The 27,568-nt window shown below is 32.2% G+C and overlaps 3 protein-coding genes across 3 annotated transcripts; 2 read left to right on the top strand and 1 right to left on the bottom strand.

The window, feature by feature from the left end:
• The first annotated feature begins 834 nt into the window (after positions 1-834).
• Positions 835-1,752, top strand: LOC130933508 (late embryogenesis abundant protein Lea5). Its single transcript, XM_057863145.1, has 3 exons — positions 835-912; positions 1,199-1,317; positions 1,394-1,752. The coding sequence occupies exons 1-3, from the start codon at positions 835-837 to the stop codon at positions 1,599-1,601; spliced, it is 405 nt and encodes a 134-aa protein (XP_057719128.1). The 3' UTR covers positions 1,602-1,752.
• Positions 1,753-5,496: 3,744 nt separating this feature from the next.
• Positions 5,497-7,200, bottom strand: LOC130941269 (uncharacterized). Its single transcript, XM_057869709.1, has one exon. It carries the CDS (start codon positions 7,102-7,104, stop codon positions 5,848-5,850), a length of 1,257 nt encoding a protein of 418 aa, XP_057725692.1. The 5' UTR covers positions 7,105-7,200; the 3' UTR covers positions 5,497-5,847.
• Positions 7,201-15,751: 8,551 nt separating this feature from the next.
• On the top strand, positions 15,752-27,203 carry LOC130933500 (inositol transporter 1-like). The gene is made up of 11 exons (XM_057863136.1): positions 15,752-15,905; positions 15,998-16,068; positions 16,392-16,727; positions 16,824-16,931; positions 17,305-18,126; positions 21,049-21,227; positions 24,289-24,361; positions 26,298-26,400; positions 26,632-26,813; positions 26,899-26,963; positions 27,098-27,203. Exons 1-11 carry the CDS (start codon positions 15,752-15,754, stop codon positions 27,201-27,203), a joined length of 2,199 nt encoding a protein of 732 aa, XP_057719119.1.
• Positions 27,204-27,568: the final 365 nt, after the last annotated feature.

Raw genomic sequence — 27,568 nt, 5'->3', positions numbered from 1 at the left:
TTTTTTTTTGGGTCAGTAATGTTGTTTTGTTTATGTTGTGTATCACACACTGCTTTGAAATTTTGGGCCTTCCTGATAGCAAAAAATTAGGCTGCAATATCTAAGCCCATTTTCTCGGATATACCTATTTTTGTACTCTCTTCTGTGTCCATAGCCTTCAATTAAATAAAAAAAACGATAACCAATTAAATGATTCTTATAATTTTTTTTTGTTTGTTCAAGATATCTCCTAATTTAATTGGTCAAAAAATTAATCTGTTACAAATTTAAATTTTATTTAAAAATTTGTTGTTGTCTAATTAAATTGCTATATATACAAAATAAAATTTAAATTTTAACATTTATTTAAACAAACAAATAAATTGATTATTCAACCAATCTAAATTAATAAAATAATTCTTATACTTAAACAAGTTTTTAAAGATATAAATTTTACTTTGTGTATATAATAACTCATCGTTCAGATAAATAAGTGTTTGGAAGGTACTTATGTTTGCGTTTAGATTTTAGGATGTAAGGCTGGCTCACACATGGTGCCAATCTTGTGGTTACACAGAAAATAGTTGCTCATGTTGGCTGTTTTGTTAAAATGAAAATGTTATCCAAATCCTAATGAGAGGCTCTATCCTCTGCTCTCTTGACACTACTTAGCTCTCAGGCCCACTGTGTTGACTTGTATGATTAATTGACAACAACCTTGATATAAAAAAAGGTCTCAATTCAATGAATGCAAGAGAAAATATCTTGATCCAATATGAACTAAAGAAAGGGTAGTAACGCGTGTCGTGGGGTAAGAGGAGGTTGGTTTATGTGTTGGCACCCAAATGGCGACACATGGTTCCGCTCCGCCACCCCGACCCTAGCTTAAACTACACTTTCTCTTGTATTGTGGTTATAAAAGGAACCACACAGGCAACATTAGAATCCAGAGGGAACAGAGCCACCCCATAAGCCGTGGTTGCTGCTGCGGGATTCCGCCTTACATCCATCAGAAGCGATCTTCCGCAGCAGCAAACTAACAATATCCTTATCATATAACATAATAATAATAAGCATGGCTCGCTCTCAGGGGCGGAGCTAGATAAAATATTAGAGGGGGGCCAAAAATATTTATCCAATAAACTAAGACTAAAATAAAATTTTAAGGGGGGCTAAACTAAAATTTACATATAATTTACATGTAAAAAATTAAAATTAGGGGGGCCATCGCCCCCCTTTCCCACCACCTAGCTTCGCCCCTGCTCGCTCTCTCTCACAAGCAAACCGCCTTGGTGCTCTTGTTGCTGAAGCTTCCTCCTCCTTAATCCCTCTTCGTCGGTGAGTTTTCTTTTCTTCTTTCCTCTTCTTCCTTGTGAATTTTATTTTTGGTGATTTGTAGTTTGTTGCATGGTAGGCGGGGTTATGCGGCAGTGTCTGATGCTTCAAATTCCATTGTAGAAGGAAAGGGGGGAGGAGGTGTGTGCAGAGATTGGGCCCCAGATCCAGTAAGCGGTTACTACAGGCCCATCAATCACACTCCACAAATTGACCCGGTGGAGCTCCGACACATGTTCCTCAACCGCAAACTCACATCAGACCACACCCCGGGCCCACACTCATAATCATATTATCATATCAAAACCAAAAGGCTTTTTATGCTTCCTATGATCGTATCCAAAAGCAATAGCAATGATATACTCGTTTTTGTTTGCGTGTCCTTAGTTTCTATCCATCTATATTTGCTAAATTAGTAATGGACTTATCCTTCATACTTTTTCTTTCTTGTTCTTTTATTAATCTAATAACACAATTAATCGTGCTATCCCTCCATTTATATGAGACCGGATCAATAAGAATCAAAATACTTAGCAGAACGGAACAGAAAAAGTATGAATTGATAATTAATTATTGGTCATAATAATTTTATGAAAAAGTATATGAAACTAACTCAGCTAAGAATGGAATAATTTAATTAATTATAAATATAGTAATTAGTTTTATTTATTTATGATTTAAAATATTAGTTATTAAATGTTTTATCACATTTAAAGTAGGAAGAGATACATTTACTATCATTGTAACGTGAATTAACAAAACTGATTCAATTAGTTTTTGTTTCTTCACCCTTCTTCTCTCTCTCTAAATGTCTAAAATCTGATAAAATAGAAAACAGATTCAGAATTATTCAATTTACAAAGAAAACAAATATCCTAATACTTAGCATAAATATCATCCACCTAGAGATTTTAGATTTATCCAAAAATATTTAGCTGATTTTTTTGCTGAAATCATCTTGATTTTTTAGCATTATTATAATTTTATATAAAATTAATAGTTAATAACTATGATGCATCGACATAGACACGACACAACACAACAAAAGATATACCGACATACGAATTTTAAAATTTTATAAGATATAAGATAGAAGACACGTATATATATATAATATAAATTATTTTTTAAATAAATTATAATAATATTTTTTATTTTATTATATTAAAATTAAATTAATTTTTTAATTATTTTTAATATTTTATTTTAATTATATAAAGTATTTAAAATATTCTTTTAATAAATAATAATATATATTATTTCTAAATTTATTTTAAGAATACATGTTAAGAATACACTGGTACACAATGATATGCAATGATATTTAAGTATGTTTAAACATGTTTAGAGAATAAATTTTTATTTTTTATTAAGATATGGTTGGACACAACAGATATGTGTGTCGAACAAGTGTTGTGTCTGAAATATGTCTAACATACAAATAGGACAACTCAATAAAATATCTATGCTCCATAAATTAATAATATTAAAATGATAGTTTAGTAAGGTATATTAAATTATTTAATTATTTTTAATTATTAATTTATTATAAAAATAATTATATATAAATTTTTATTTAAATTTTGATTTAGTTTATTAAATTCATTAAATGATATTAGTTTAATATTTATTTTAAAATAAAAATTTATATATAGTTATCTTTATACCAAATTAATAATTAAAATCTTTTAAATAATTTGATAAATTTAATTAAATTATTACTTAATAATTTTTAATTATCAATTTAGTAAAAAATAACTGTCTAATTCATTAGTGGTCAGTGAGACAACGTTACATGTCATCAAGTGGGGATAGATTTCTATTTGATATAACAAAATGTGATCTTTTGGAAAAATAGGTCTCGAATATGAAATGCAAGTCTTACGATGTTAAATGTTAAGCTGGGATAAATAGATTTTTATTTGACGTGGTAAAAATACGATGATTTGGATTTATGAAATTAGAATGTGAAATTCCTTTTTTAAACAGATTAATTTGTTTTGTAATTGAAATTTTGTTTTATGATAAAATTCGTAATGATTTATTTGTTCAGTTGGTAAAATTCATAATTTTACTTCATTTTTTGTTGTAATTCGGAACAAATAAAAAGCTAAAAAGAAAAAAAAATAATTGGACAAGTTAATTTAGTAACATATTATTCTTTAATTATATATTATATTAATATTTTGACATGTTATTCTTCTTCAAGTTTGATTAAAAGTAAAATCATCTATTTATAATAATAAAATATATATACGTATAAAATTATGAATATCATTAAAATATTTTAAACAGGATGTCACGTGTTACGGTGTTAGGGTGTGAATAGGCCGCGAAAGCGTGACCACGATCGCCACCGTAACTGCAGCCACGGTAGAACTGAGCGTGATAATTATGTCTCGTTTGATTCTTTTCAACAAGCTTTTGTGAGTTTGTCGTTCTCATCTTGTTTTGTGGTGGAAAAGCTTTTTGTTGTTTTGTGCTGCTTCTTTTTCTTCGGCAAGTAATTTTGTGCATGGGAATTGGAAAGAGATGGAACTGTTGTCTCTTGGACCTACAACCTGAACAACCTGAGACGCCACGTTCCATTGCTCAGCCCAAATTTCTAAAATTAGTGGACCCATCACTCCTCCTCAATAATTATGATTATTTTTATCATCATGATCTCCATGCCCATCACAAGCCCGTTGCCCCGTAGGCCCATCTCATCTCACTCGCATTGCTCTACTAATCACAAGCTAATCCAAGTTTAACTAATTAGTATTGGGACCATTAAGATTGATTTGAGTATGTAGGAAGGAGTTTAGATAATGTGATCATACTTGAATTAATAAAGCGGGTGTAACCAATAGAGAAAATTGCCGAAAAAGGTTGGTAGACCCACATTAGCGTGTATAGGGATGCAAGGAAGAAAGGAAATATGTTCGTTTGTCCTTAACTGATTATTCCTCTTTATTCCATGGAAAAAAATTCTGTATTTACTTGCTTGAGTGCATTGTATGTCTAAAACCCTACATACCTATACCCGCAAGCTATAGCTCTTTGGAAAGTAACCATAATTCATAATACCCTAAAGAAAATATATTGTTATTATCCAGCAGTTAATCAATATTATTTAAAAATATGAGCTAAAAATATATTGTTGATTATTAGACTAAAAAAATTAAAGCTTAGAAAGAGGAATTCAATTACTCTTTCCTCGTCCCTAATCTGAATTTGTACTCAACGATTTGGTTCTAGCTAAAGGGTGAGAAAAACAATAGTCGATAGATTAGGCAATCAAGAACCAATTTAAATTTACTATTTGAACAAGTGTCGGAATTCAAAGAAAGATTAGGCAGTGGAATAATTAAGAAACATAGATTTGAGATGGTAACAGAATGTGAATTACCGTGAGTTGCAACGAAAGATAGAAAAGAAAATGGGAAGTAGAGGGGGTGTGGGTTAAAAGTACAGGTTAGTTGGTCCACATCTTAATGATGCGCATCCACCAATATGAGGTTAACAGTGTCCCTTTAGCAGCTTTCCTGATGTGTCTCCTCTCTCCTTGGCCCTTGTGTACTTTCCCATCACCCCTTAGAGAATAGAGAGAGAGAAAGAGTCCCCATCATATGTCCATGTTTCCACCCTTCTATCTTTCTTCCCTTCCCTATAATAACACCAGTCACCATCACTCTTCTTTTCTTTCCTTTCATTTCGTCCCTTCTTCGACTAAACAATTTTACTATTCCAATAAAAAAAATATACCATGTGGTGTTGCTTGGACGTTTTACCGACGGTATATATTTGAGTGTTGGTTGGTTAGCGTAAACGACAAGAAATTAAAATTACTTCCTGATGGCAACAATAATATTAATTAGCGAGTGTGGTGCTTGGTGTACTTGGATAGGCACATGACGATATGTTGACCAAAAACCAGGACTGTGTATACAGCTGTATGTGAATGAGTGACATGGAATACCATACGATACAAGAGAAGTAACAGCAGGTGTAGATGGAGTGCGAGAACATGGAATAAATGCCATGCCACAGCCTACAAGATCTAGTCCCATTCAATGTCAAACTACGGGACCACTTTCTTCACTAGCTCTGTATTTGACTACATAAGGAACCTTTTGCACATGATGTATTCTATATAACTCATCACAATTAGTATTTAGTAGTAACAATTTTTATTGAAATTCCACACAACCTCTACAACGGTGATTCCAAAACATGTGTATGCATGTGAAAAGTAATTCTCCTCAAAATTAAAAATTACATGTCTTGGCCATACTAATTACTAAAGTAAGAAAATTATCCAACAAGGAGAAGTACAACAGTCATAATAACATAAATTAAGACGAACCACGTGATGTGATGACAGAGATATTCTTCTCACCGGAGAGATCAGAGTACTACGCCTCCATTACAAGCAGCTGCAACTATTCATGAACACCAAATTTATAAGAGAAAAGTAGTATCAGATTGCTAATTAAGTAATGAAGGAAATCAAAATGAATAGTAGTAATTAACATGGGATTTCTTTCTTCATCAGCTTCTGACAGTGAGCAATGAAGGTATAGCAGACAAGTTTGGCGTGGCATTCTTCTTATTATGATTATCATTGTGATTTGCATCTCTAATAATATCCCTCCGATTCTGATTCTCTTTGGAAGAAGAGGGTTTGGCGCTGAAAGCTCTCATAGGACTCGCAAACGCCCAACCCCAACTCCTGACTCTGCCATGGGAGTGTGAGAGTGATGTTGCAACAGCAGCAGTAGAAGAAGAGGACGCTTTATTATTCCCATTGTTATTGTTATCGTCAGCAGAGGATGAGACCCAGTAAGAGGAAGAAGACGACGAAGAGGAAGATGACGTCATCATGAAGCCGCTGAATAGGCCTCCGCACCTCACTCTTTCCTTCATGCAATGGTGGTGGTGGTTGTTCATGGCAGCGCCGGCGCCGCCAGCGGAAGAAGAAGACGACCCCTGCTTGTGCTTGCCTTCGCGGTGAGACTCCACTCGGCGGAGAGTGCAGTCACCAAAACCGGTGGAGATTCTCTCGAAGAAGTCGCCGGAGAAGCTCCTGCTACCACAGCCAACAGATCTGGATCTGGAAACCTTGCGCTCAAAGGAAGCGGTGGAGTGGCTACTGTTGGGAGTGTTATCTTCTTCCACAACAACAATGTCGGTCCTTCTGGCCATGAGAGAAGAACCGGAGCAGCACTTGCTATTTTCCTTTGGCTTGGAAGTTTCTGAGATGGTGTCCCTGAAGCTCTTGGAGGACTTGGAAGAATGGTAGAGAAAGGACCAGAAGCCGTGATTCCTCTTCCTGGGAGTGAAATCGTGGATGAGTAAGTCGTCAGGGTCGAGGAGAGAGCGTGGTCTTCTCGGTGTGGCGGTGGACTTGCTGCGCTTGAGAATGGCGGCGTCAGAGGGTGCAGCGGAGGAGCTGGGAGAGGGCTTCTTCTTCTTCTTCTTGACCAAGAGAAAAGGAAGGCGTGGCCTTCTAGAATGAGTAGTGTTAGCGGAGGAAGTAGGATAGAGAGAGAGTGAGGGAGGAGGTACGGCGGAGGCAGAGGCGGAGGTAGAGGTGGAGGTGGAAGGAGGAATGTTGTCGGAAGGGGAGGAGGTAGAGGAAGAGGAAGAAGGGCGGATGGGGAGAGGGAAAGAAGAGGAGAGAAGCTTGCCGAGCTTGTCTTGGAGGCAGAAGGCACAGATTCCGCCGGGATTCGTTCTGTAAGGGTGGTCGGTGCATTGCATACCGTCAGCCATGTCGTCGTCGGCGCCTCCTTTGATTTCAGCCATCTACACAACAAGCTAAGAAGGGTTGGACACTTCTCACAACCACGTGGATCACTCCCTCACTCTCTATTCTATTCTATTCTATTCAACTCAAACTCAAACACTCCTCCACACCCCCCTATTATGTCCCATCACTTATAACCCATTAATACTTTCTAAATTACTATTACTAAATAAATTTCCACAAAATAACAACTACTTTTAAAAAAAAATAATTCAATCATCATATGTACATATGAAATTATTTTTTAACTTTTTTATAATTCAAAAATGTAATTTCATATATATCTTTTGTATTCATTGAGTTTTTGTTTAACTAAAAATGGCTACGTTTGATTTCATTTAAGAAATAAAATTTTATCATATATATATCATAATGGTACTCGGCTCAAGGAAAAGGTTAACTGAATAATTATCGAGAAAAATGAGTTAAAAACAATATTAAGAAAAAAAAGTATAAATGGTGGTTGTTCAAATATAAAAGGAATTATAAATTATGCGTGTAATGTTGCACTAGCCAGTAGCCAATAGCCAGTAAATCCAAACAGAAGAATCTATGAAAGATAGAGTTTGCTGCTCCAAAATCTGTAGAGGTCATTTCCTTCGTTTTATTTTTTTAATTCTAGGAATAAAAATTTATATTTATTCAGATTCTCCTTGCAATCTTCATATATTTTCCTTTCTTCTATGAAATTTTTATTGAACTACGGCCACTCTTATTATTACATAACTCAAAAATTATGAAAAGTGCAGAAATGTTTGTCGCAATTTGTTTCTAAACTGATCTACGCTATAATATCTTTAGGGAGATGAGAAATGTTATATGACCATGTTAAGATTTTCTAAAATTGGAATCATTTTAAATATTTGTCTTGCTTACCACATTCATAAATGTGTGAAGTAAAAACGGTTAGTTTTGCATTTGCATGTAGCTCCAATTTTGAGATGAATATCAAATGTCATCCATTACTAAGTGTGGAATAGTGACTATTTTCAATTTTGAGGTAGAGTGACCTAGTGACTATTTTCAATTTTAAAGTAGAGTGATATCTCAAAGCCTTTTGTATACAATTCTTCTTATATTTCATATTTGATTATCTAGTTTATATTTATAGCAACAAATAAAAATTTATCTCGTAATTTAAAACTCTTAAAACAAATTGTTAGATAAATGGTAATGAAAATTTTAAATTATATAGAACATATTATAAAATATCAGTAGTTCACCTTTAAATAAATTTTACAATATACTAACAAAAATAAATGTTATAGTTATCATACTTGAAATTAAATATAAAAACTTTTAATTAACCGTATACTATACAACTATATTAAGCAGAGTGCAACATGAGTTAACATAAATTTTACAATATACTAACATAAATAAATGTTATAGTTATCATACTTGAAATTAAATATAAAAACTTTTAATTAACCGTATACTATACAACTATATTAAGCAGAGTGCAACATGAGTTAACATAATTAACTTTATTAAATACAACTAGTCACTGATGAATGATTAGCGTATAAGCTTTACAAAATATACAAATATTATCTAAAAATAAATGACCATTTGTATTTATAAAAAATAAAAATGTTGACATATGTACTTATTATAGATCGAAATTGATCTTGTACCCACGAAAGATATATTTTGTGTGACAAAAGTGTCCTGTCTTAAATCTGCACTTGCTTCGTGGTTATTCAACCCTACGTGGTACTCCAACCCTCTAAAGCGCTATCTACGTGGAAGTGAACAATTTTTTTCACCAAGGATTTGGAAAAAGAAGTACATTTTGCGGGAGAATCCACTGTGCCCTAGCAGAGCTTCATCGTCATCGTCGTTCCATTCCAATTTGGAGAAGACGACCAGAGCATGCACAATTGGTCATAATGAAGACGTAATAGAGAATCGTGCATAGATTAGCGAGTAGAGCCTCATACTAGGCATTTCGTCGTCGACAACGAAGACGCCACTCCCTTTAATCCGCGAAGAAGAGAGGTATGTCATTGTCACTAGTTAGACTGATTCTGTTCCTTTATCGAACCTTGTGATTAATTTTATATGTTTGAGAATTGTTAGAATAGTTGGTTGAGGGTTTGTGTTAGCTGCAGTTATAGACAATGTTTTTTAGATTGTATTGTTTAATTTTACTTTTAGAAATGGCCAAGATCCATATAACTCTGCCTATTAATCATAGAGGATAGTTTGAGAGAGGGTCATATGGGAAGATTAGTTACATTGGTGGAGAAGTAACAGAGATTGAGAAGGTTAACGTTGATACCATCAATGATTTTTTTCATACCTGATTTGCTGAAGGACATTGAATATACGTCTATTGCTAAATTTTACTAGCTAGAACCTGGAAAGGAGCTTGATAATGAGTTGAGGTTACTAAGGGTTGATATGGACATAGTTAAAATGTATGAGGTAGTTGTGAAGAATGGTAACAAAATTAATGTCTATACAAAGCATCTGGTGGATCATCCTGTGCTAGTTGAGAAAAATATTACTCCATCAAAGATGAAAATGAGGAGTTGTACTAGAAGGGTTTCAACTCTAAAGAAGAGTCCAAGAAGAAGACTGATAGTAGTGGAAGATGATGACGATGCTGAAATAGTAGGTCATGTCCAAGTTGTGAAGGAGACCCAAACCAGGGAAAAAGCCCATGAAAAAAATAACCAAGCTTAAGTTGAGGCCCAAAATGAGGACAGTGTCACTATGGCCCAACAGATAGCAAGTCCAACACCTTTATCATCCTATGAAGCAAGACAGATTTCTCAGCTTCCTGCAACACCTGTGCAACTGGAAGAGCCACCATCAACTCAGTCCTAACCTTCCCAACCACCTATTGAGCATGACCAGCAACCAATACATACTGATGGTTTAGACCTAGTCCCACCCTCTGAAACCAATGTCTCTGACCATCCTGCACCTGAAAAACTGACCAATTACATCCCACAGCCATATAGAAAACCACTTTCACAATCAATCCCTGAGTTAGTCCCACCCTCTAACTCTAATAGGACTCCCCAAAATAATCAAACCAATCCTTCAGATGAGGTTGAGGGACGGCCAAACATGAACATGAGAACATCAACAAAAAGGCCTCCCCCTACAGGACAATCCTTCATCACAAATCCTGATCCGGACAAGCCTCTAACCTTCTATGTCCCCATTGATGAGGATGATTTTTCTGATGAAAATGTTGGATATCATTGCTATGAGTCAAAGGACTTGCAAAGCTTAGCAAGTGATGAAGATGTCGACCAGACTCCAGTTTTTTCTCAGAGCACAGGTGCGGTTGGAGTTGGAGATTGAGTTTGAAACCCTCAACCATTTTAGGAAGGTAGTCCAAAAGTTTAATATCAATATTAGAAGAAGCATATTCTTTGCTCATTGTGATTCATCATATCCAAGGCTATATGCTACGATGAGGACTGTCCTTGGCAAATATATTGTGCCAAGAGAATATTTCCAGCAAGTTATCAGGTCAAGACTTTTGTAAACGAACACACCTACAATAGAAAAAATCATTGTAAGTCAGTAGATAGAAAATGGGTTATAGATGAGCTAGAAGAGACGATAACGGTTCAACCAAACTTGACAATGAGAGAGGATGACAAATACTTCAGAGCTGAGTATGATGTGATGATCAACGAGAGAAAAATTTACAAATCTATGAAGAAGGCAAAGGAAAGGATTGAGGGTTCCGAGATTGCACAGTATGCAAGACTTCGTGATTATGTTAACGAGATACTGAAGACTAACCCTGACTCGACCGTAAGGATACACACGAATCCTATATCTGATTTAAATCCTCTTTTTCTTAGGATCTATGTATGTTTTGATGCATGCAAGAAGAGATTTGTGGGTGGTTGTATACCATTGATAGGGTTAGATAGAACCTTTCTGAGAAGGTATTACGGGGGTCAGCTACTAACAGTAATAGGACATGATGCAAATAATCATATATACCCTATTGCCTATGCAACTATAGAATCAAAAAACAAAGAAAGTTGGAAGTGATTTTTAGAAATACTTGAGGAAGATGTTGGAGATTTTCAGGCAAACGGGTTTAACCTCATGTCAGATATGCAGAAGGTACTTCTTTTGATTAGTTGTTGATTTTGATTTAGTGGTCTCATTGTATCTGATTCATGTACTTATTGAAATCTAATATAGGGTATTATTGAATGTCATATATTGAAATTTGGTTTAGCTAGGGAACTTATTGAATTTTGATTTAGATAATTATTGAAATATGTTTTTGGGACTTAATTTGGTTATGATTTAGGTTATCGTTGAGCCTTGTTTAGATAATTATTGAAGTCTGATTTAGGTTTTTCTGAAAGTTTGGTTTATGGACTTGTTGAACTTTGATTTAGATACTCAATGAAATCTGATTATTAAAATTTGATTTTGGTCTTTATTGAAATCTGATTATTGAAATTTGATTATTGAACCCGAATAGATAATTATTAAAATCTGATTTAGGTTTTTCTTGAAATCTGGTTCATGAAATCGATCTGATTATTGAACCCAATACAAATAGATAATTATTGAAATTTGAGTTTAGGTTATCGTTGAGCCTTATTTAGATAATTATTGAAATCTAAGTTAGGTCTTTCTTAAATCTTGGTTTATGGACTTATTGAACTCTGATTTAGATACTCAATGAAATCTGATTATTGAAATCTAATTTAGATACAAAATTGAAATCTAGTTCATGAAATCTGATTATTGAACCTAAATAATTATTGAAATTTGATTTCGGTCTTTCTTGAAATTTGGTTAGGAGACTTATTATGATTATGATTGAGGTACTCGTTGAATCTTGTTTAGATGCTTGTTGAAATCTGATATAAGTCCTTATTGAATGTTTTGTGTATTAATATTAAAATCTTGGTATATTTTCTAATAAAGATGTCTCTCATGGTAATATGAGTCTTCCTAACACTTTAGAAGTTGCATAAAATAAACATCCATAGCAAAAGTTTTGGTTTTTATTACATTGTTCTCTAATGGCCGTGGAATTGTGGAACTTGGATGGAGTGGAGCTTATTAGATTGAGCTATTGCTTTCTAGCATATATAGCATCTTTGGTGAATGGAAATTATGTCTTTATTAAGCCGAATTGATTTTGAGTTGAAGTTCAAACTATAGTGATGAATAATATTTTTGGTAATTTGTCCACCATTGATAAATATTTTAAACAAAAACAATTACATGAATACTTTTGACGCCATTGATATTTTAAGCATGTATATATAGATTTATGTTTTGAATGATATGAAATCTCAGTAACATTACTGATCTTGTTGTTTCCCTTTGTTGTTACCATCTTGGAATATCGAAAATAAATGTTTTCCCTTTGAAGCGAAAATGGGGATTCTTAAGAAACACAAAGCTTTGAGATGATAAGTGTTGAAGCATGTTGAACATTATTTACATAATTATTGAAATCTGATTCAAGATATATGTATTTGTTGAATTTGATTCAGATCATTGTTATATATGCTTCTTCTTGAACTGCTTATTTTACTGTATACTGTTAGGGGTTAATATCTACTATGCAAAAAATATACCCAAATGCCAACCATCTTCCAACCATCCATCTACACATGAAACAACAATTTAGATGGCATCAACACCTTGAAAGGAGAAATGTTAGGCGACCTCCTCTGATTGTACAAACACATGAAACACCTACACCATCTACCAACCATCCATCTATAACCCATTCCACACACAACTCTCAAACTACACCTCATCCACTGCAAGGTGCTAGTGTAGGGACAACCACACGTTTCATGCAGTTTATGCCTACACCTGGTGTGACGACAAGTGCTAGAGGCCGAGGCACAACTGTTAGAGGTAGAGATCAAAGCAGAGGTCGAGGTAGGATAGGCGTATTAAGCGAAGCAAAAAATGGTGTCTCAAGCGGGAGCAGTAACTCAACTCCAATTTCATAGACTACGTGTTCTAATGTGTTTGTGAACGTTCATATAAGAGAAGAATTCGATACTCTTAGACTCTTATGTTTTCGTATTTTCATGTACTTAAGATAGCTCGCAGACTATTTATGCTTGCCTTTTGTTGTTTTGGTATACTAAAGAGAGATACAAGACTCTTATATTTTGTTATGCATTTTCATGATCTCTTTAAGGGTAGAGTTAGTTACGCTATTTTTGAGGGTGTGATGTGATTTTCCAATTTATAATGGTTGTGATAATAATGTTTTGTTTTGATTTCTTGTGATGGATTATGCACTTCCTCACTTGCCTTCTTTGTCTTATGTGATGACTATATTTTTGAGAATCAGAATTAACTAACTCCAAATACAATGTTCAATTGAATTGTTCTTGTTCTTGCCATGCACATGTTCTTGACAATCAATGGAACTTGCAGCATCTATATACAAGTGTTTCTCAAAATACTGTTAATTTTATCACTCTTCTAACAACACTTTGATCTGATTTTGGAAGACACTTGGGTTTGGAAACTAAGACCATCAGGTTTCTATGTTACATCTTCAGCTTATTATTGGCTCCTTAAGAAGAAAATAGAGATTGATGTGCATTTAGATTGGCATTGTCCAGAGATAAAGTTTGTTAAAATTAATTTAGATGGCAACAACAAATTGAAAGCATGGGTGTCTATGTCAATGTATCAGAAATTAAATATCATCAAGTTACTCATATGTGGGTGTCTATGTCAATGTATCAGAAATAAAAAAAAAATTAGAATGACTTAGACATCATGTCATGCCAAGATCATAAAAAAAATTCACATATCTCAAGATTAACAAAAATCCCAAATTATACCAATCTTATATTTTCATCACCAAATACAACTCACAAAATAAACAAAATGCTACCCCCAAAGCAATGGTTGAAAGCAACACTCTAATTTTCCTAATTTCACCCCTAAATTTGTCTATCTTCCTAGCCATCATTGAGGATGCTTGAGGATTTTTTCCCAACTGCAATGATAGTCAACTTATCTTCATGCCTTGCATAAGAATACTCCAAATTTCTTTTAGCTAAAGATCTTGCTAGGCCCTCCCATTCTTCTTCAATTTCATTCACCTACACAAATTATTTGCAGTCTATTCTCTAAAAAAATACAAAAGACGCACTCAAATGTTAACTAAAATTCAAAAATAAATTTCTAACCTCAACAATAATAATGTTTGGCCATTACTGCCCATAGAGGACATTGGATGAACCGTCTATTAGGGTTTGTCATTGTGCCAAATTCCATCAATGCAACATCCCTCCCACAGAAGCATCTGTTGTCGAGCTTCTTCTCCTTCATCTTCTTCAAACCTGAAGCATTATTGCGACTTCTATCATTTGCAGCAGAGTAAAATCTGTGCAAAGACATTCTAGGGGTTACGATGTTATTCTTTCTAACCGTGGGTGCACTTGACACTATATGAAATTCAATAAGTTTCAATGTTTGAGGTAGGGTTCGAATTGGGGAAGATAACTTGCTAGGATTTCAATTTGATGATTAGAACCTTATCAAATAATCATATACCACCGTAGCCTTCCATGTAGATAGAGCTTTGGAGGGTTGGAGTGCCACGTAAGTTCGAATAACCACAAAGCAAGTGCATATCCAAGACAGGGTATTTTTGTCACACGGAGTGCATCTTCCGTGGGTGCAAGATGAGTTTTGATCCATCATGGGTACATATGTTAGCGTTTTCATCTTTTATTAGTACAAACAATCATTTATTCTATCACCCAAATATGACGGATAATAATAATTACACAACGATATTAAATTATACATGACTGAATTATAAAAAATAGATTATATTACATTATATGAAAAAATTTCCACCAACTTTAAAAGTTCACCAAAAAAAATATATTCCCAACTCAAGTTAACATAACAAAACAACAATGTTATATGATTAATAAAATTTATTATTTTTAATTAATATTTGACTAATATTCTATATCTTAAATACACAATTTTAAATTTTAAACATTAAACTTAACTCCTAACAATATAAAAAAATATTGGCTAAAAATATTAATTAATATTGATAAAAAAATATTGTTACTAACATTTCTCCAAAGAAACTATATGCAAATAATTTGTATGATTCAGATTTATTAATTATTTGGATTTAATTTATATAAATATCAGTGTAAAATTGATTTTTACAGACATCTAATTAACATATCAATACATGAACAAATAATTTTCACTTAATCACCCACATGAATATTATAAATATATGCAATTAGACAAAAATAGAAAGTTATTTAATGATATTAACACATAATTAAAATAATCTAAATTAAGAAAATTAAGGACCTAAAATGACAATTCAACATATGTAGATATTTGAGTACATGTTTGTTTTGACAGAGTAATAACAGAAAGCTAGCAAAAGAAATTAAAAAAAGGGACAATAATCTAGTTGCATCTTAACATCAGCACAAAACTATTCCTTTACAAAAGAAACAAATGTTGTTATCATATATATGCTCATCAACTACTTTTAAGAGAATAAGAAGTCCAACAAAATTTCTAAATTTAACAACTCTATTGTCTATAAAACGATATCCGATCTCATGGAATAACATGCAATTTACAACTAGTTAATCAAGCGCGCTAGTAATAATGGTGGTTGATATATCCGTGTCGATTAAAGCAGGAAGCTCTGATTATTTGGAGAAGCATCCAGAGCGCAAAATATCCTTTTTCCGAAATTCTTACGTTGTTGGAGTTACTTTTGCGGCTGGTATTGGTGGCCTTCTATTCGGTTATGATACTGGTATAAACATATGCATACTTTGTACCCTTTCATTGGTTAAAAAGAAAAAAGGAAATAAAATGATATAGCTCATAGTTTGTTTTCATTTGCAGGTGTGATATCTGGTGCTCTCTTGTACATAAAAGATGATTTTGAAGTTGTAAAGAATAGTAGTTTTCTTCAAGTAAGAGTGGGAGAAACTTGATTTTTTTTCTCATTTTCTTTAATTTTTTAGCTTGTAACTGTGAACATAGTTACATGAAACGCATTTCATTTTGGTACAGAAATCAGTATGTGTTATACAGTACATCACATTAAAAATATTTGATGTGAAAAATGTACATATAGCGTTTCATTACACAAATAAATTGTGAATTGGTATGCCGTATTATCTAAATGGTGAATTCACGCAATTATAACTAAGATACAAAAATTTTATATGCACCAGGACTATATTAGAGTTCTCTTTTGCACCAATTATATGTTCTCTTTTTTGTATATTTGCAGGAACTAATTGTTGCCATGGCCTTAATTGGTGCAATTTTTGGCGCCGCCATTGGTGGTTACATTAATGATTTCTTAGGACGTAAGGCTGCCACTATTATCGCAGATATTTGTTTTGTATTAGGATCATTCCTTATCGCTGTCGCACCAAATCCAACTCTTATCATAGTGGGCCGATTTTTTGTTGGCCTAGGTGTAGGTTTCGCTTCTATTACTGCTCCTATGTATATAGCAGAAGTATCGCCATCTGAAATAAGAGGTGGATTAGTTAGTATCAATTGTCTTATGATTACAACTGGGCAATTTCTTTCCTTTGTCATCAATTATGGTTTGACTAGAGTAAGTATACCCAACCCTTTAACCAACAATACCAATACTAATACTTTTTTCTTCATCTACATTCTTGATTTTCTAACGGCGAAATTATGTATGCAGGTTCCTGGGACATGGCGTTGGATGCTTGGAATTGCAGGTACACCAGCTGTCATTCAATTGGTTCTTATGGCCTTTCTCCCTGAATCCCCAAGATGGCTTTATTTGAAGGTAAATGATGATATGAGATTAGTGATCATTCACGTGAAATTGTCTCTGTGCCAAGATAATAAGTGGTAATTGTTAGATAATTTGACGTATTCAACTAAATAGTAATGCTAGGAAACTAATTTTTTCAGCCAACATCAACCAAATTTTTTTTAAATTATTTTGTATATCTTAAATTTTAAAACCTAAATCTTAAATTATAAACGTAAACTTTAAAGTTAACTAACTAAATTATCATTTAACAATTTCCAACTATTATTTTCACATGAAAACAACTTTATGTTAGTAGTCATATATAAAATCTAGGTAAGATAAATCCTTATGTTGATTTCCTTTTGGTACAATAACTAAAAGCTTAGTTCCTTTTAACTTGCAGAATAGGAAAGAGGAAGCCACCAATGTTCTTTCTAAGATCTACCCATCACCTCGGTTGGAGGACGAAATAGAAATTCTTGAAGCTCACATGAAGCAAGAACAAAGGGATAAGGTCAAAGTTAAATACAGTGATGTATTCAAGTTGAAAGAAATTAGATTTGCATTCATATGTGGGGCTGGACTTCAAGCATTCCAACAACTTACTGGAATTAGTGTTATAATGTACTATAGCCCAACAATCATCCAATTAGCTGGCTTCAAATCAAACGAATTGGCTTTGTTCTTATCCCTTATTGTTTCTGCAATTAATGCCGGTGGCACAATTCTTGGAATTTACCTTATTGACATTGTAGGTCGAAAGAAGCTAACTCTCAGTAGTTTAACAGGTGTAGTTGGAGCCTTGATCCTACTCTCTGCTTCATGTTATGTTAGAGGACATGGCAACCCGAATTTAGTTTATGGGTGGCTTGCTGTTGTGGGTTTGGCTTTGTACATTATATTCTTTGCACCTGGAATGGGTCCTGTTCCTTGGGCTGTGAACACAGAGATATACCCTGAAGAATATAGAGGAATATGTGGTGGCATGTCTGCAACAATTAATTGGATTGGTAGTGTCATTATGTCCATTAGCTTCCTTTCAATTGTAGATGTCATTGGGCTTGGTGAGAGTTTTATGATTCTCTTGACAGTTGCTTGTGTTGCAATAGTTTTCGTGATTCTCTATATGCCGGAGATAAAAGGGTTGACTTTTGAAGAAGTTTCAGATATTTGGAAGGAGAAAGCCTATGGAAAAAATAAAAACACAGAAAGCATGGTTGAACAAGCAAGTACATGATCAATAACTTTTATGATACGTCTAAGACCTGTAAAAGCATGAAAGGGCATAAAATTTTAGGGTTTGAACATAAAACGAAAAAGAACAAAAACTAAAAGGAGAAAAAATGAAAGATGTAATACATGTGTGTATGCACACACGTATTTGCGTGCTTACCGGTAGCTTTGGCTAAAGAATTCCATGGTCCATGACCTTTCTCACTTTCGGATCTTGTGACATGTTGAGAGAATGAGAGAGGGGGAGGGGGAAATGTTAAGGGAGAAGACTCTGGTGACATGTGTGACAAGCAATGCAAAATTAGGTAGATGAAGTAAGAATTTATTATAGGATCAAGTGTTAGTTATTGATGTGTTGTTAACTTGTTATTCTTTGTTTTTATTGTGTATATAAGTGAGGTAACTTCCTGTGTAAATTAATACATTCCAATATCAATTCAGTTTTATATTCTCCGCTCAGAGAGTGGATTCTCTCTAGTGGAAAAAAAATTGGATAGTGTCCAATATTTAATCTCACCCTTCATTATTCTCTCTTTCCTATTTAATTTTGGTCCCACTTATAAAATTAAAGATGAGAGATCACATTTTATTTTTTCAAATGTTAAAAAAAATGGAGAGGATCTATTTTCCTCAGCTCATTCTCGTAACTTTTTCTCTAGTTTTCATCTCTTTCAATAATTTTGCATGGTATTAAAGCTGGTCATGATCAATGATGGCCTTAACTCTTGTATCATCATCATCCTCTGCCAAAAACACTTTGGTTCCTCTCACTAATAAGCTTGAAAAAAATAAATTCTCAACTTAGAAACACATCATTCTGCTTATAATCCAAACTCTTGAGCTTGATAATCACCTTGATCTAGCAAACGCACCATCACAATATGCATTTGTCACAGTTCTTGATAATAGAGAAGAGTTGGATTCATCATCAAAATCATCAACTTCAACCGAGTGGTTCATTGCTTATAAAAACAAAGTGGTTCATTGCTCAACTTTTGCAAAAATGTGAAAGAAGATTATTCATATCTTCACCACATCATCAAGAACTCGAATCCAAAGCTTGAAGTCTCAGCTTCGAGCTTGCAAGCAAACCTCATCAGCAATTGAGTATCTTTTTAGCATTCAAAAGCTTATGGATTTTCTCGTTGCTATTGGCTATTCAATGCAAGATGATTGCATCCAAGCTATCTTGTTGGATGGCTAAACTCTTATATTAAAAAAGAAAAAAATTGTTTTTGTTTAAAATATATTATAATTCAAATATTTTGATAATTTTTTAAATAATCAACATAACACTTATAATATCTTTTTGGTGAACACTTCATGTTTGTTATTTATTAAATGAGAAAATAATGTTTGTACATTTTGTTTAAATTTTTCTGTATATTTTTTTATAATATAAAATATAAATGTTTTCATTGTTTATCAATTACTTTTAATGTAAAAATAAAAGATGAAAAAAATACCAAAATGATACAGATAAAGTTTTTTGTTAAATTATACTTAGATGAATTTAATTAAAGAAAAATGATATGCATAGAGGTTAATTAGTTATATATATATATATATATATATATATATTAATATTAATATTCCGTTCTGTGTGTGTAATTGTGATTGATTGGCTTGTAAAATTTTGAACTTAAATAAGTATGATGCATGTCAATACCAATGTGTTTCTAAAAGGGAGAGACAGCAGTGATATACTTGGTCTGGTGGCAACGTTCAAAAGGCCAAATCATAAAACAGAGAACTCAAATCTGAAGAAGTGAAAAGGGGGGACACCAAATTTTTGGGTAAAAGGAGTGGATTGACGATGTCGCAGTTCATTGACAACTTTTAGGTTGCGTTTGTTTCTGAAAACAGAAAATATCTAAATAGAAAATACAAGATATTGAGAAAAAGATATAAAAGATAGAAATACAAAATTTTGTATTTTTATATTCTATTTGGTGATAAATTAAAACAAGTTATAAAAAATTAATTTATTCTTTTTTTTATTCAAAAAATTTGAGACAAAAAATATAATAATAAAAAATATAATTATAAAAAATTAATAAAAATAATAAAAAAATAAAAAATAAGTTGTGTCTCTTATTAATATTTTTGTGTTCTTTCTGTCAGAATGGACACAAAATACACTAGTTTAATATCTCTAAATACAGTATCTCTATCTATATCTCCTCTATCAAATACGATTTTATGTTTTTGTATCTTTGTCTGAATGTCCTATTTTTATAAATAAATACTGCCAAAAAAATTGATACTGCGGATTCAATTCCTAAAAAGTACTTGCTCTTACTCTCCTACATATTATTTATTTTTTCTTTTTTTAGTAACGAATGTCCTTATATATGTATTTTATCTAATGTTTTAATCTGTATATGTGTTTTCCTTTACAAAAACCCGCTCTTATTCTCTTACATATTATTAGTAGTATTTTTTTTAATAATGAATGTCCGTTATTACAAAAATTCAAAATAATAAAAATTTATATACAGTTATTTTTATATAAAATTAATAATTAAAATTTATTAAACATATTAAATTATTTAATAATTCTTAATTAATAACTCTACATAACACAATAACATTTGAGTTTTCACTTTCCAAATACATTCCCTTCTACGCATTGAAATCGATCAAACATTTGTTTGGCCTCTTGGAGATTGGACTCTTGTATTTGAATAATTCGTGCAGGGAATTTATTTTTGAATCAAAAGCACGTTTAAACAAGAGGTAAATATCAACTCAATATCTAAAAGATTTTGACGCTGATAAAATAGTATCTGACTTTTGTTATCGATAAAATAGTCTTTAAATAATTTTAAAAATTGACAAGCGTATCCCTAAATTCGCTAGAACACATTTCCGACGTGAAGGATGCTGAAGTGGCCACCAAATTTTGATAAAGATAACGGAAATATGCGATACTAAATCCGACGATAACTCCGACAGTGATCAGCACATTTCTTGTAGTGTCATCAGAGTTAGAATCGTCTTCGTTGCAGTCTGGTCTTCGTCGCCACCTCCAACAAGATCGTTCTTCATCGCCGTCGTCACTATCTTCGCTGTTGGCCGTTCTTCTTTTTGGTATGTTAGCCTCTTTACATTTCATCTTTTATTAAATGCTGATGAACAAAATTTGTATTCTTAGAATTACTGCTGCTGAACTAATTTTTTTTTATTGTTTTTCAATTTTTGTTTTTTGGTTTTTCTTTCTGATTTTTTGTTTTGTTTTGTTGTTTAGTTGATCAGATTATATAATAGAAGTACAATCATTGGGAGGATTTGAAAAAGATATATATAGCTCTAGTTTTTAGTTCGGTGGTGGTGGTGTCTGGAACAACAATAAAGAAGTAAGGAGAGACCGTGGAAGGCGCAAGGCAAACACTTTTGCAGAGGTTGACATGGAGGAGGTTAGCTTAGGATAAAAGACTTGAGAATTCTTTTTCCAACTTGTAATTATTTAATTAATTATAAAAGATAATTCAGTAATTAATTAAAGAAACATACCATATCATTAAATTAAAATTTAGTGTCCACCTCAGCAGTCTTTTCGTCAAAAATGTGTTCTGACGAGTCTATGAACACGTTTGTCAAATTTTTAAAATTTTTTAAAAATTATTTATTTTATTAATAACAAAAATCAAATACTATTTGTCAATATTAAAAATTTTTAAGTACTAAATTGATATATACTTCTTTAAACAAAGTACCAATTTGTTTTCCCTTCTCCATTAGCATACTATCCGTTGAATTTTTAATTATTCATTTTAATTCCTAAAAAAATATTCTTGCTCACTTAAAAAAAATAATAAATATTTTTAAAAAGCATCATAGAATTATTATTATTTTATATATAAAAGATTAAGACTCATATCTATTATTTACGGTTAAAAAACTTATATATATTTCAAATTAATTAATCTCATATTTTTTATACTTAAACACATTGAATTAATAAATAATAATTTGGAAAATATGAAATTAATGTAAAAAATGAAATAAGTTATTTAATAATGAATAATAGTTATATAATTATTTCGATGTGTTTTATTTAAATTTTAAAATATTAATTAAAATAATATCAAATAAATATAATATGTTCTGTTTAGTAATTATTATATGTTGCAGATTAACTCCTAAATTGAGTATAAAGTTGTGGCAACATTCTTTTTGAATATATCAAGTCATAAGACATAATTTAGAATATATATATCATGCATATATCAGGCACAAATTTATTCGCATTCTCTCCAAATTTACCTTTCAAACAATATAAATAGAGAATTTAATGCATATCCACGTGAATTTTTATAGTCAACATAAGTTTAAGTCAAAGTAAAAATTTAGGTGCAGTCAATTACTTCACGTGAAGTTAATAGTTGAAATATGTTAAATGATTTGACTAAATTTTTATCTAATAGTTTTTAATTATCAACTTCACATAAAATTTACTGTATCTGAATTTTCATCTTAAACCAAATTACAAAAAAATAAATTGAAAAATTTGGAGTCTCTTCCATTCTCCTTTCTTTGATTCTAATGTTATGTTTCCCAAATCCTACTCTCATTCACATCTCATAGTGTCCCCATCTAAGTTCTATCTGAGTCAGTCCCCACCACCTTTCTGTTCTCATCCCACTTCCATATATATTTTCTTTTTGAAAGAAATAACATCATCATGCTACCTTATCCGATCCTACCATCTTAATATAAGTTCTTAACCCCCTATCACCCTTACTCCAAGATCCAATTCTTTATCCATTAAGAGTTTTATCATTGAAAACTTTGATCAATACATTTATTAAAACAGTAACTTGGAAAAGTAGTCTATACTAATAAATATATGGGTCAACATATATATTCTATGAGAAAGTATTGGGAGACAATAATTTGAGTGTACAATATGTATAATAGAATTAAAAAAGAAAAATTTAAATTTAAATTAAAAATTAAATAATTAATTATTAAATTTTAAAATTTAAAATTTAAAAAATTAGAATTAGTATTTAAATTCTTTCGCACTATGCACGGTTATTCCTAATCTCACTCTAACTTTCAATACACGTCTAATTCTCGCCGTCATCGTTCTCTAATTCTCATCTTGTCTCGCTGCATTGCCGCTGGCCATATACCGACGCTGCCGCAACCTCCTCCACAATCACATGCCGCTCCTTCGAGACTGAATCTGCCGGTGCCAATTACACCATTGGCTTCATCGTCGACAAGCGTCGCTGCACATCATCCTCACCAATCTTTTTTTCTTTATGTAATAGTTTTTTTTTTTACTTCATAAAGGAACAAGAGAAACGGTGTCGCTTGGAGAGACAGGATTGTGCAAATTCTTTCCAACCGTGGCTAAACAAAACGTCACCACACTCATCCCTTGACCAATGAACTTCCAATTCAGCTCTGTTTGGAAGACTTGGAAAAATAGAACGTGACATAATTCGTTTCCAGTATATATGCACAAAGTTATTTCAATGGCTAGTTTAGGATGATTATTTTAGTAGGTATACAGATGATTTTTTTAATTTTTATATGGATGATTATTTTGATTGAATTGAGTTTAATTAAAATATAATTAAAATATACTGAATATTCAATTCATTAAGTATACGGATGATTATTTTTATCCTTAATTAGATGGTTATTTTCACTAGGAGTAGACAATGATAACTAATGAAAGAGCTTCTAATGCCAGAAAGGTGGATGATTGATAAAGGTGGGAGTTACAGACAGTATAGAGGGAGGAGGAGGGAGGAGGAGAGTGTTTGGGCGAAATGCTTTAGTAAATTACGGTTAGGATGATTAATTTTTTAAAATAACTGTTTGAGTTATTTAGTTTAGATAATTTGAAAAAAAAAAATTTACTATTTTTTCTTTCATATTGGCTCAAATTCAAAATTCATTGTACACATTGTCAAGATTTTTTATTGTTTTCCTAACAAAATTCATATTCTATTGATTGAATAGATAGGTCATAAGAACTTATTGAAATAAAGGATGAAGGTTTTGGTTTCCTCGACAATGCAAACAATAATTAAGGTACTTTGAACGTTACTAATATGTGATTTAACAAAGGGAGTTGTATAATGTATACTATTGTTCTATAGTGATTTTGATAATTGTTGTGGACAATAAACAGGTGCAAAAGAACGAATTACGGGAACATCATTGTGAATCAGATCACTTACTTTCAACCACAAAACGTTTCTGCGGCAATGCTTAGTACACGTCCAAAACACCAAAACCAATTATTGCTCCGTATTAATTACTTAAGAGTAAATAAAACATTAATTTTTAATTAATAATATTAATTAATTTTTTATTATAAAATTATTTTTTAACCCATACTTTTGGATAGTTTAAGATTTAGAATTAGGATTTGGATTTAGAATTTAAATTTTAAAATAAAAAATAATTTCAAAAATGTAAATGATATTAACTGAAAAAAATAGTTTTTTAGTTAATTGAACTCATTACTTAATTTCATAGTTTACACAATGGAATAAATACTAAAGAACTAATATTCTAGTAAAAAAATAAATAATTAGTTTTTTTTGTTTTCTACGGTATTCCTCCGAATCCCCGACACTTGCTTAAGCGGACGAGTGAGACCACTCGACCAATCCAAATTGGTTAAAAAAAAATAAATAATTAGTTAATGTTAAGATGTTAACTCATGTGCAAGATTAATAAAATAAAAAAAAATGTTGACTACCTAACTTTTCTCTCGGTAATACATACAAACAAAATAGGAACATGCATGCAGCGAGTACTTCACTCCCGTCTTTGGGTATTAAATTGATGAGACCCAAAGTCGGAAATATAATGAAGTGGAGTATAGGAGTGAATAGTGATGCCAAGAGCGTAAGTATCGGAAGCAGTTGTGGCTTTAGGGGGCAGAGGCATTATTGTATTAAAAGATTCTACCTGTAAATGCATCAATTCAGCTAATAAGATGCATTTTATTTAGATATGTTTGTTGGCCTCGTCGAGTTTACATGCGCCACACCTAACACAACGTGAGCAATACCTTTACATACCCTTTTCTTCTTTTCATTTTCTCCTATATATCTAATCCCTTTTTTGGCAGTTAACTATGCTTGCACATGTTTAAATTACGAAACAACCAACCCTCTAGCTGGTGCCCTGGAGGCAATGCTGTTCATTTGATATGATGATCTTGTAGGAAATGTGTTTTTTTAGTATCAATTCTCTTTCAAAAATACTTTCTGCTACTTTAACCGACTATATATTAGTGTTTTTTTAACAATAATGCTCTGCATCCAAGTAATTTTCCTAACCAAGTCCAACTATGTTATTTTCTCTCACGCGCCACACCACCTTTTCTTTCATGCTTTCATAACAGACTTTTAACGTAAATTTCTTCAACGTAAAGCTTTCTCTTCAACGTAAAGCTTTCTTCTTCGTTCTTCTTCAACAAAGCTTCTTCGTTTTTTCTCTGATTTCTCTTCAGATTTTCGTTTGTTTTCGTTGTGTTTCTCCTCTGATTTCTTCTCTTTCTCTTCAGATTTCGATCTGCATTCGAATAGCGTATTATTATTCTGAATCGAATAGCGTATTATCAAAACAATGAATGATTCAAGTTCAATTCAGTTAAATGAGAGCGATTTAGATTATTCTTCTGAATCGAATCAAGTGGACGAGATTTGGATCGGTCTTCATTTTATCTAGTTTTATTCTTCAACAATTTTGAATTGAGTGGAATGGAATGCAATTGAATAAAGTAATAAAACCAGTGTTCAATTTTCAGTTCATTTGGTGTTATACAATGATTTTGTTTTGATAATATTTTCGGTTCATTCTAGAATGCATGAGTTTTGAATTTGAATTTATATGATGGATACTTTTTGGTTCATTTGGTATTACATAATGGTATTGTTATGACATTATTTCGGTTCATTCTGATCTTTAACAATTTTGAATTAAATGGAATGGAATGCAATTGAATAAAGTAATAATGAATAATTTCGTCCTTCTTTGCTAAAATTAGTGTTGTTTATGAATTTGAATTTGAATTTGAATTTGGATAGAATGCAGGAGTTTCTGAATTTATAGAATGCATATGTTTTGGTTCATTGGTTATTACACAATGGTCTTATTATGACAATATTTCGGTTCATTTTATAGTCCAGGTGTGTTGTCGATGAACAATTTGTCCCAAAGATTGAAATGACTTGCAAGACACTTGAAGAAGCTGGAAAGTTCTACAAAGATTATTTCAAACTTGCTGGTTTTTCTACAAAAATAAGGAACACTACTCGGAAGGAAGATGAAATTAAGAATCAACTAATTACATGTAGTAGAGAGAGAAAATGAAAATCCAAGATATTTCCAACTCTGAAGACAAACCCCTCAGCTGGAAGAAACTATCCATCCAGGATTTATGCACATATATTGAAGGACGTTGGTCTTTGGATCATTTCTAAAGTTGTCTTGAATCATTCACATGATTGCTGTCTAGATCGAGTAGAGATCCTTAAACAACACAGGGAGCTAAGCACGTTTGTGCGTCGTACCATTGAAAATAATGAGGAAGTCAGAATCAGACCGAGTAAAATATATCAGTCATTTGTAATAGCAGTGGGTGGTCATCGTGAACTAAGTCTTATTGAAAAAAATGTGAGGAATTACATTATAAAGAAAGTACGGAATATTCCCGAAGATGATGCCAAAGAATTTGGAAATTACTTATTAAGAATGAAAGAGATAAAATCGAAATTTTTTTTAGCTTAACTTTGAAGTTGATCACTCTATCAAAAATGCATTTTGGGCTGATGCAAGACGCAAAGCTGTGTATGAGTATTTTGGAGATGTTGTTTCATTTTATACGACTTATAACACAAACAGATATTCAGTTCATTGTGATATAATATTCAATTCATACGCATAACCAGTTTTGGTTCATAACTATTGGTGTCCATTTGTAGGTACAATATGATTTTTGGTTCTTTTGTGGGTGTGAATCACCATGATCAGTCAACACTTCTCGGATGTGCTTTGATGAAAAATGAGGATATTCAATCATTCAAATAGTTATTCGAATGTTGGCTTTGTTGCATGGGAGGAAAGGCACCAAAAGGGATTTTTACTGATCAATGCACATCGATGCAAAGGGCTATTCAGAGCTGTATGCCAACAACAATTCACTGCTGGTGCATTTGGCATATCATGAAGAAGATCTCAAGTAAATTAAATGACTACAAGCGACACAAAGAAATCAAATAAGAGATGAGTCATGTTGTTTGGAACTCATTTACAAAAGATACATTTGACAGGAATTGGAATGATTTTCTCATGAGGTATGATGTTGGAGGTTATAAGTGGCTTTCAGGTAACTGAGGTTTCATTCGAATTAATTGATGTTATTTTTTTGGTGAAAGTGGGTATAAGTATTTCGG

The sequence above is a fragment of the Arachis stenosperma genome, chromosome 1 (assembly GCF_014773155.1).
Source record: "Arachis stenosperma cultivar V10309 chromosome 1, arast.V10309.gnm1.PFL2, whole genome shotgun sequence".
NCBI lineage: Eukaryota > Viridiplantae > Streptophyta > Magnoliopsida > Fabales > Fabaceae > Arachis > Arachis stenosperma.
The sequence above is the reverse complement of the archived record's forward strand: the minus strand, read 5'-3'. Positions and strand labels throughout refer to the sequence as shown.

Coding starts and splice junctions, on each gene's coding strand:
- LOC130933500 (XM_057863136.1), top strand. CDS start 15,752: ATGGTGGTTGATATATCCGTGTCGATTAAAGCAGGAAGCTCTGATTAT. Junction 16,069..16,391: donor AGAATAGTAGTTTTCTTCAA/GTAAGAGTGGGA, acceptor GTATATTTGCAG/GAACTAATTGTTGCCATGGC. Junction 21,228..24,288: donor GTTGGCCGTTCTTCTTTTTG/GTATGTTAGCCT, acceptor GACAATAAACAG/GTGCAAAAGAACGAATTACG.
- LOC130941269 (XM_057869709.1), bottom strand. CDS start 7,104: ATGGCTGAAATCAAAGGAGGCGCCGACGACGACATGGCTGACGGTATG.
- LOC130933508 (XM_057863145.1), top strand. CDS start 835: ATGGTTCCGCTCCGCCACCCCGACCCTAGCTTAAACTACACTTTCTCT. Junction 913..1,198: donor TTATAAAAGGAACCACACAG/GCAACATTAGAA, acceptor AATTAAAATTAG/GGGGGCCATCGCCCCCCTTT. Junction 1,318..1,393: donor TCCTTAATCCCTCTTCGTCG/GTGAGTTTTCTT, acceptor GTTGCATGGTAG/GCGGGGTTATGCGGCAGTGT.